This window comes from Teleopsis dalmanni, chromosome 2, assembly GCF_002237135.1.
Source record: "Teleopsis dalmanni isolate 2A chromosome 2, ASM223713v2, whole genome shotgun sequence".
NCBI lineage: Eukaryota > Metazoa > Arthropoda > Insecta > Diptera > Diopsidae > Teleopsis > Teleopsis dalmanni.
Window position 1 is genome coordinate 99,266,831 of NC_051847.1, and position 10,198 is coordinate 99,277,028.

Below are 10,198 nucleotides of genomic sequence, written 5' to 3' on the forward strand. Positions count from 1 at the left end.
GTATCATCAGCAAAAGTTGCTGTGAACGTTGTTGCACTCGTTGGCAAGTCGTGTGTATAAATCAGATATAAGAGAGGACCCAAGACACTACCTTGCGGAACTCCAGCGTTAATTTTATGCAGTTTACTATAAGTATCACCGTGCTTTACTCGAAAGTAACGATCAGATAAGTAAGAGGAGATTATGTCATAATACTCCGTTGGGAGAATATTTTTTACTTTGGTAAGCAATCCGGAGTGCCAGACTTTATCGAAAGCCTGCGACACATCTAAAAACACAGCTGAGCAGATTTTTTTTTCCTCAAGAGCTTTTTCTACTACATTGGTAATCCTATGGACTTGATCTATGGTGGAGTGATTGCACCTAAAACCAAACTGATGTAAAGGTATTATGTTTTGACTTTCAATCAGAGGAAGAATTCTTTTCAGTAAGACTTTTTCAAATATTTTTGAAAGTACAGGCAGAAGTGCTATTGGTCTGTAACCACTTACGTCATTAATATCCTTTCCTGGCTTATGTACCATGATAATTTCAGATACTTTCCACAGGGATGGAAGGGTTCGCATCTGTATTATAGCGTTAAATATATTCGTAATTTTAACTAGGCATTTTGCAGGAATTTCTTTTAAAACTTCAGCACTTATCAATTCATAACCTGGGGTTTTTTTTAGCTTAAGTTCATTTTTAATAATCATCATTACCTCAAGCTCGGTGGTTGGTGGAATACATGATGAATGTGCTGTCCTAGGAGGGCAGATTACTGCATTGTTAACGTTTTCGTCTATGGAAAACACTTTTGACAGGTGTTCGGAAAAGACCTCCACCTTTTCCTCATCGCTTTTAGCCCATTGATTAGCGTGATTTTTAATTGGAGCTTTGTGTACTAAAGGTCGCTTAAGGATTCGTGTGCATTTCCAGAGAGAATAGTTGGTAGCACGATCATTACTTAAGTTAGATAGGTAGTAGTTGAATTGATTATTTTTAAATTGCTTGATTTTTAGGCTGAGTTCTTTTGCAAGTCTGTTAAGAATGGCTTTGTCTGCTGGAAATCTGGATTGCTGCCACTTTTTCCGCATCTTTCTTTTTTCCCGCATAAGATCCACAATGACTTTTGGGTATTTATGAGGATAGGTTGCATTCCTTAATGTGGGCGTGCTGCACCATGCCGCATGTTGTAGTAAATTTGTAAGGTTCAAAATTTCGCTTTCAAGATCATTTTCTTCACAAATTTCTTTTGAAGCAATGGTGTTTTCATTAAGGATTCTTCTGAAGTAACTCCAATCTGTATATTTATTTTCAAGTTTTAGACATTTTTTATTTATTAAGGCAGATTCGAAGAGGGTTATGTAGAGAGGGGAATGGTCGGATCTTAGTTCTACTCCATCTGTTATTTTTAAATTGTAGGACGAAATTTGCTTGGTTATAAAGAAATCGAGTAGATCAGGCACCTTTGTTGGGTCAGTTGGCCAATAGGTTGGGTTCCCGGATGACAAGCATTCGCAGCCAGTTTGCTGTATAGCTTTGAGGAGTTCTCTACCTTTCGTTGTAATTAAGCGAGAGCCCCAATGCGTATGTTTAGCGTTGAAATCGCCACCCATAATGAAGCGATGCTTATGAGTTTCTATAAGATCTTTGTATTGTTCGGATTTAATTGAATGTCTTGGAGGACTGTATACCGATGTTAGTAGTAATTTGCTTTGTAAGTCAAGGACAACAGTTATTGCCTGGAATTCCTCTTTGGATATTTTTGTAGACTCGTAATGTTTTAATGATTTTTTAATTAAAATAGCACTTCCTCCGCGAGCGCAATTACTAGGATGGACTGCGCTATATACTTCGTAATTCTTTAGTTTAACATATGTTTGGTTAGTAAAATGAGTTTCGCTAATTAAGCAAACATCAACATCTTTGACTGATAGGACTGTTTCAAGCTCTCTAAGGTGTTGAAGAAGACCGTTCGAGTTCCATAGCATTATTTTTATATAACTAAGCATTATTTGTTTTGTTGAGTTTTTGCTCTAGCCTAGTCAAGCGTTTGTCCAATGCTTTATAAAAGTTTTCTTGAGTAGTGATTTTTTCCAGTATTTGTGTTAATATTTTGTAATTACCATCGTCCTCAGTGTTGGATTGAACTACATCCGAATATGTTTTTTTATTATTCAGCGATTTTGGGTTTTTATTTAGAACATCAGTTTGATTATTTTCAGGTTGATTTTCAGCCGATATATGATTACGCTGTTTACCTTTGTTTTGTTCACCAATTTTTTTGTTTCTCAATTTTTGAAGTTCTTTGGCTACTATACAACCTCTGTAATTGGCCGGGTGTCCCTCACCGCAGTTGCAACATTTTGGTTGGTGCTGATCAGGTTTGTTGCATTCTGCAGTACTGTGACTGCCAGCACATTTAACACACCGGGCTGATTTGCCGCAATAATTTTGTGTGTGACCATACGCTTGGCATATTTTACACTGTGGTATTTGCTTTGAGTGCTTTATTGGTTCAATTTTAACAACACAGTTTAAAATAGCTTTAATGTTACATATTTTTTTTATATCCTCTGTCGCCTCAAATGTAAGCATGAACATATTAAGTGGAATCTTTGAATGTGATTTCCATTTGTTGACCGCGTTCACGATTTTAAAACCTTGCTGTTTCAGATCGAATACGATATCGACTGGGTCACATGAATGAGGAAGATTTTTTGCAATAACCTTTAATGGTCGGAGATGCTTGTTTTCATACGAATACCAGGCAGCTTTTTTTGAAGACAGCACTTTTGTAATAGCTCTGTAGTCGCCTATTTCAAATGTACTGATTTTATAAGTACCGCTATTGAGGAGCTTAATAAAAAAATCTTTCTTGCAGTTACTTTTTACAACAGCTTGCAGTTCTGAGTATTTATAATCTTCAGAGACCATAATTGGTGGTGGACGAGCTATTTTCAGCTCCACTTGGGTATTTTTACTGCTCGCTATAGTTGCCACATTAGAGGAATTCAATGGGGATGTGTTGCACTCTGGAGATTCTACGGCTTTACGCTTTTTGCTTGGCTTTTTTTTCAAAATCCAATCTGTTTCTTTAGCAAGTTCCTCCTCATCAGTCTCATAAGTGAGTGTTTCAATTTGTTCACCATCTTTTCTGTCTGGGAATATCGCACTTGCACTTCGAAGGGAGGCATTTTCTGCTTTGAGAAATTCAATTTCTTTTCTGAGTTGGAGGCATAGAAGCTCCATTTCTTTAATTTTTGCGAGCTGAATTGATGACATGTCGCTATGAATATTTTTAATCGAGAATGGTGTTTGCCCCCCACCCTGGGGTGGAGGTTGGTTGACATCCATGTATAGCTAAAGACTTATAAATAAAAACAGGTTCTTGTCTGTGATAAATATATAACAAAATGTTAAGTATCTTGGTTTATTTACACACTTTTCCCGGTCAGCAAGAATTCAGATAAATGTTAATGCAAAAACTTTAATTTCAATTCTTCACAAAATTTCTCGTATTAATATTGAATAATTAAACTTTACAATTATATTTTATATAATTGGATTTGAAGTTTTACAACACTTCTTTTAATTTATTATTTTTAAGCTTAAAAGCTTTTTTGTTTTTTTGCTGTCTCTATCAGCTGATTTATGTATTTGTGTATAAAAACTGCAGCTATCTGTCTCTATCAGATTTTTTTTTGTATTATATAAATTACGATCCACTATTATTAATAAAAATTATGTTCCATAAATAAATGCGCCAAATTCTGATCCATTTCCATTACAAAATATATACGCACACAATTTATACCATTAATTCAGCAAATCATGCGCAGAAACTTTCATAACTATAACACTTTGTTGATGTGCAATTAAAAAGATACTGTAAGTACTTTAAATAATTTACTACTTAGCCAAATTTACTATTTAGTTAAATTTTACAGAGCGAATTTAGTACACGTCCATTTGCCGCGAACTTTTTTTCGAAAAAAAAAAACGTGATGCTCATTCTTTTGGTCTTCATTAGGGACCGACATTTTCAATGTAAGTTTTATTTTTTTATTAAAACTCAATTTATTATTAATAGTTATTGAATATGTTTACAAAGTTACAAAGCACATTTACAAAGTTACAAAGTACGTTTATAAAGTTAATCGTTTACTGACTCGACGCTTCTTACTCGCAACAATATTTACCGAACATCTTCCTTTTTGACATTTTCTGTCAATTCGTTGGTGAAGTGCTGCCACAAATGTGTTCGCCACAGAGCTTATTAACAATTCTCTAGACTTCGTGAAAGCTAGGACTAACAATTATGCATATAAAAGTAAACCACAAAGCATCTCTGGTCACTCGTTATTAATGAATTATTAAAAAAAAATCCAATCTAGTTGCAGATGCAAATAATATTTATAGGGTAATAATTAACAATACTCTTACAGTAATATAATATATCAATGGGTATGTAAAACTTAAATACGTTTTGCAATTTCGCACTTCTCTAAAAATGTCAAAGGAGAAATGAGAAAAAAGAAAAATAATGCACTATATGCATGTAAGAATTTGCTATTTGTTATATTCTATATGTCCTGATTTAATATATACCTATATGCTACACAGAAATGGTCATATCAAATCCACATACCTCAAAACAGCGGAAGAGATCAGGCTCTCGCAAGTCTGGACATAACTGGTGTATTAAAAATTACTCTAAAAGCAATACTCAGATTATCGTCTATCAATTTTGGTGTGGAGGCCAAACACAAGGAAAAATATGTTAGGCACAACAATCAAAAGCGTAACGTTCATACCTTAACCTAGTAATGAAACCTATAAATATACAAGATGTATCAAAAATGATAAATGGAGAGGAACTGGAATTTAATGTACTTAGAGAACTGTATATCAGTGCCTCGTTAATGTAACTTTCCCACTTAAAGTTAAAGTGAGAAATTTACATAAACGGGTCGCAAGTGGCCAGTGTACTAAGATTGACACAGTAATACTATAACAATTCTAAAAGGCAGGAAATATTAATCTTTGAAAAAATTTGGAAATTTTGGAAATCTTTGCAGTTTATGTGTTATGTTGTAACGGTCACGCTGAAAATATTTGGAACCTACACAATTTAGAACGCTGGAGCGTTGTGATGTGAAACTTCAAACTTTATTTAGTCGTAAAAATCGTTCATCATGTCTACTATAAAGCTATATAAACATCTCGCTCCATTTGGCATTGCTAAGGATCAATAGATTTATGTATGACTTATAACCGACGATATTAACCTAACCTTAACCTAATGTAACTACGTTTGTTTATTGTATTCCATACCTGTTTTTTAATTGTTAGGATAGCAAATATTTTTGCAACAACAGTGATGATAAACACTTATATTGATAATTATATTTCAGCTTTTGTTATTTTCATATATAAATGCATAACTTTATTTGATTGTGATACAACAATATCACGAATGTGGTATATATTTATATATTTAAATATATAAACACTTTTGTTCGTATATTAAGTCATTATTATTATTCAAAACGATACAATGTTTATCGGGAGTAACCTGTTTTTTGTCCGTATGAAAAAACATGCTTTTTTAAATCCACCGGTCTTTATCTGTGGTTTTTTCTCTACCGGATATAAATACTTGTGTAAGTCGGAGAAAAGCAGTCAATAATAAAAATCGGTTCAATCGCGATAGATATAATCCGTTTATTAAGTTATTTAAATTCCCTTTATTGTCTTGTAAAAACAATAAAAGATGACTGCTTTACCGGAAGACCTAAAAAATCTCTTTAGGTGCGTTATTTGACATGTTTTCACTGTTCAAACGTATTATTTGTATCATAATTGTACACATTTTCATTTAATTTTTAATACTGCAGCTATATTGAGGTTCACAAAGAGGAGTATATAAATAATCTAAAGGTCGCTGTCGCTATACAATCTGTTTCTGCTTGGCCTGATAAGCGAAACGAAATTCAACGTATGGTAGAATGGACTGCTGATAAGCTCCGTAATATAGGAACGCAAGTTGAGTTAGCTGATGTTGGAACACAAACACTTCACAGTGGCCAAAAAATACCTTTACCTAAAGTAATCTTGGGTACTCTTGGCACGGTAAGTTATTTTATATTCGTTATGAAAAATTTATTGCTCATCTATAATATATAGGATCCAAAAAAGAAAACTGTCGTTGTTTATGGTCATCTTGATGTACAACCTGCTCTGAAAGAGGATGGCTGGAATACTGAACCATTTGAATTGACAACACAAGATGGAAAACTATATGCCCGTGGTGCATCAGACGACAAAGGTCCAGTATTGTGTTGGATTCATGCTATTGAAGCTTTTAAAGCCTTAAATATTGAACTGCCCGTAAATGTTAAATTTATATTTGAGGGTATGGAAGAAAGCGGTAGCGAAGGTCTAGATGAGCTTCTATTAAGCTTGAAAAGTACTTTTCTTTCAAATGTGGATTATGTTTGCATATCTGATAATTATTGGCTGGGTAAAAATAGACCGTGTCTTACTTATGGACTTCGTGGGTTAGTTTATTACACACTTGAAGTAGAATGCGCTAAAAAGGATCTTCATAGTGGCGTCTTTGGAGGAACTGTCCACGAAGCTATGCCTGATTTGATCTATCTTCTTAACTGTTTAGTGGATAAAGATACTAACATACTAATCCCTGGAATAGAAAGGGACGTAAGTAACACAAAAAACTTAAACATATTAAACGATAATCAGCACGCGCAATTATTCGTTTCAGATTGCACCTTTGTTACACAATGAAAACCAAATTTATGATAACATTGACTACGATATCAATGATTACAGGTAAGATAAGGATGGTAGTTACATAAATCATAATGATAGTATGCAGTAGCGTAATCAGGATTATATTGAGGGGGGGGCTAAACCAAAATTTTTTTTTTTGTAGTTCACTATATTTTTATTTTATAAAAATACGCCACATATTGTGTGTTTAATTATATTTCATATTCAATACATATATATCTGTATATCATGTATAAAAAACAATTAGGGATGATATTGGTACTAGAAAGCTCCCCCACAATGAAGACAAAACAAAACTGCTGATGCATAGATGGCGGTATCCTTCACTCTCGATACATGGTATTGAAGGTGCTTTTTATGAACACGGTGCAAAAACCGTAATACCTGCTAAAGTGATTGGAAAATTCTCAATGCGCCTAGTTCCGAATCAAGATCCAGAGCATATTAATGAGTGTGTTGTGAAATATTTGAATTCAAAATGGGAAGAACGCGGATCACCGAATTTAATGAAAGTACATATTAAAACAAGTTCATATATGTAACACAAATTTTAAGATCATTTTAAATTAATTAGGTAAACCTTTCAAGCAGCGGTAAACCATGGACTGAAGATCCTAATCATCCTCATTATGAAGCCGCAAAGCGTGCAGTAAAACATGTATTTTCTGTTGACCCAGATATGACTCGCGAAGGAGGATCTATTCCAGTTACATTAACTCTCCAAGAAGCTACCGGAAAGAATGTCATATTAATTCCAGTTGGTGCTTGTGATGATGGTGCACACTCTCAAAATGAAAAAATTGATATATTTAATTATATTGAGGGCGTAAGTATATCTCTACTGAATATTGTGCTAGAATGATTTCCATGATTATTTGTTTTACTTTTAGACTAAACTCCTTGGAGCTTATCTTTTCGAAGTTGGCCAATTGAAATAAAACTAACAATCTTCGGATTTTATAATGAAGCATCACAATTTGAATTTATAAATTTGTATATTTAACAATAATTTTTTTTCTAATTTAATAAACGATGCTTAATCGGTCCAAGTATCACCATATTTATTTTTTTGATTTTTAGGAAGGTTAAGATCCCTTGTTTTATGACTCGATTCCAAAGAGGCTTCTTCATTTCTAGTGTTGATAGACTGATTAATTGATTGAGAAATTGAATTGTTTTGTTTGTTGATATAATCCTCGCGATTTTTTTTTCTAAGTTCTTCGTAAGTTGTAAAAGCTTTAGCAGCTGGTAAAGGAATTTCTGTTTCGTAAGAACTAGATGAACCTAAAATACATATATTTTATCTAAATATCAATTTTTTATCAAAATTATACTTACTATCTAATGACGGACGATACAAATCATCAAGCTCCATTATAGATGATCTGGAGTCAGAATCAAAATCTAGGACGTTATACTCATTTGGATCCATATCTGTATACATGTCGTTTGCATTAGGAGTTGTGATTGATGAAAATCCAGATAATAAACCATCCTTTAATTTACCGTTTCGTCGCAGCCTGATCATTTCGGCCAATTTCGAATTTGGAAGTTGCATAAGTTTTTCCGCACATTTTTGTTGATAGCTGAATTTACCCAAAAAATACCCTACCGTTGCGCCCAGTATAATTTTTAGTACCGCGCCAAATTTTGAATTAGGCTAAGAAATTTAATGAAGTCAATTGTACCAGAGATATTTTCTTAAAAGTTAACCTGGAAATATCCCCGTTTGACGCCAAAATACGCGAGTAATCCAAAACCAGTTCCAAATGGTAATGACCTTTGCAAAAAAGATTCGGTGCTGCATTCTCGCAACACTCGCAGTTCTTCAGACGAAAATTTATAGTTTGCCTAACAATTATATAAAACACACTTAGCTTTGGCTTTATAATATCCGTGGAATCTTACCAAGGCATAATTGTTCGACTGTGAACGTTCTTCAACAGAAACATTATCCATTGTTCCCTATGACTTTTAAAAAATTAATAAGGACGTTATTAACTTACGGAATTATAGAAAAATGAAACAAATCACTAACATATATACCGCATCGTAAAACTTTATCAACACTAAAAATCAGATGATCTATGTCAAAGAACACTTTTTAAAATAGGAAAACCATTTGATTTTCAAAAGACGCTAGTCATACTGATGTATTTTATTTATAATATACATAATTATTATGTTGTATTTATTAAGCTGCATAAAATTTTAATTATTTCCAATAATTTTTGACATTCTAATAATATCTTATATATATTCCTTTGTTTTGTAATGTGTTTAATTTAAAATCATTTATCTTGATGAAATGAAAGCAAAAATGTTTTCAGTGACAGTCAACATGAAGAAACACTGCCAAAATTACATTATTTATTTTATCATCTCCAGTTTGAACTCTAATTTTCATGTATATTGTAACGTTGTCTAACTGCTATATTTCATAAGTTATTCAATTGACAACTTATTTTGTTTTAAACTTATAAGTTAATAACTTATGCCGATATGATTAAGGCCATAATTGCGCTTATGTTCTCATATTATTATCGTCCCATCGTTTGAGTTTAGTGTGTTTGTAAATTAAAATGTTACGTGTTTCCATTAAATATTACATATAAGCATAAAAAAAATTAACTTAACAATAATTTGTGGTAAGTAGACCTTACTAAGTAAATTTAGTTAATCATACAAAGAGCTTTCGTGTTTTTGAATTTACTTGAAAATAAAGCACCAAAAACTAAACAAAATATATCGAATGCAACCATTAAAAATAAATTTCCCACAAGGGAGTTACCAAAGTTTGATATATGTTCTCTATGTACAATGTAAACAAACAATAGCTGAACTATAAACACACACACTGAGAAGTAAATATTTAAAAAAATTCTTGTTTCTATTAATTGAATATGAAATAGATATGTAAATCATATATATATATAGATATAATTATATATATCAATTATATATTTAATTTTTTGTGCTTCATATTATTAAGTGAAGTTTATTTTTACAAACAAAAGCTCCAATAGAACTTTCAAAGAATTTTTTGACACATAAAAATTGTTTCACATGCAATAAGTAACTTATGTCAATGGAAACGATAAAATCTTAAAGTTACTTTAGTAACTTTCTAAGTAAGCCGTAGAAACATGCCTGATGTGTTTAGGCATGTTGAAAAGAGACAGCATTCAACGCTCAAAATAATTTCAAAACTATTGTTTAGATGCATGACAAAAATTTATTTTTGCGAAAATTCGGTGTATTGCTATTTAAATTCGACTAAAAATTTAAAAAAAATATATTGAAGTTATATGAACTACTTACATTAATTTCATAAATATAAATATTAATCTAATAATCGAAAAAAAAAATTTTTTTTTTCAACTGACTAAAAATTTTGGAT

The 10,198-nt window shown here is 32.3% G+C and overlaps 2 protein-coding genes across 3 annotated transcripts; one reads left to right on the plus strand and one right to left on the minus strand.

Annotated features, from left to right (window-relative positions):
- The first annotated feature begins 5,548 nt into the window (after positions 1-5,548).
- On the plus strand, positions 5,549-7,775 carry LOC119679918 (cytosolic non-specific dipeptidase-like). Its single transcript, XM_038092509.1, has 7 exons — positions 5,549-5,796; positions 5,883-6,117; positions 6,172-6,705; positions 6,770-6,837; positions 7,046-7,310; positions 7,373-7,624; positions 7,689-7,775. The coding sequence occupies exons 1-7, from the start codon at positions 5,759-5,761 to the stop codon at positions 7,734-7,736; spliced, it is 1,440 nt and encodes a 479-aa protein (XP_037948437.1). The 5' UTR covers positions 5,549-5,758; the 3' UTR covers positions 7,737-7,775.
- Positions 7,748-8,962, minus strand: LOC119679919 (OCIA domain-containing protein 1-like). Of its 2 annotated transcripts, XM_038092511.1 has the most exons (5): positions 8,837-8,962; positions 8,707-8,769; positions 8,512-8,649; positions 8,137-8,458; positions 7,748-8,082 (listed from the first exon to the last, which is right to left on the minus strand). In XM_038092511.1, exons 2-5 carry the CDS (start codon positions 8,755-8,757, stop codon positions 7,835-7,837), a joined length of 759 nt encoding a protein of 252 aa, XP_037948439.1. In that variant the 5' UTR covers positions 8,758-8,769; positions 8,837-8,962; the 3' UTR covers positions 7,748-7,834. The 2 variants fall into 2 exon arrangements, with proteins under 2 accessions (XP_037948439.1, XP_037948438.1); XM_038092510.1 differs by having other exon boundaries at positions 8,707-8,961.
- Between the last annotated feature and the right edge of the window lie 1,236 nt (positions 8,963-10,198).

Bases quoted from the DNA above. Each gene is read 5' to 3' on its own strand.
- LOC119679918 (XM_038092509.1), top strand. From the start codon at position 5,759: ATGACTGCTTTACCGGAAGACCTAAAAAATCTCTTTAG. The intron at 5,797-5,882 runs GTGCGTTATTTG...TTAATACTGCAG, and splicing joins GACCTAAAAAATCTCTTTAG to CTATATTGAGGTTCACAAAG. The intron at 6,706-6,769 runs GTAAGTAACACA...TATTCGTTTCAG, and splicing joins TCCCTGGAATAGAAAGGGAC to ATTGCACCTTTGTTACACAA.
- LOC119679919 (XM_038092511.1), bottom strand. From the start codon at position 8,757: ATGGATAATGTTTCTGTTGAAGAACGTTCACAGTCGAACAATTATGCC. The intron at 8,650-8,706 runs GTAAGATTCCAC...TATAATTGTTAG, and splicing joins AGTCGAACAATTATGCCTTG to GCAAACTATAAATTTTCGTC. The intron at 8,083-8,136 runs GTAAGTATAATT...TATGTATTTTAG, and splicing joins GTATCGTCCGTCATTAGATA to GTTCATCTAGTTCTTACGAA.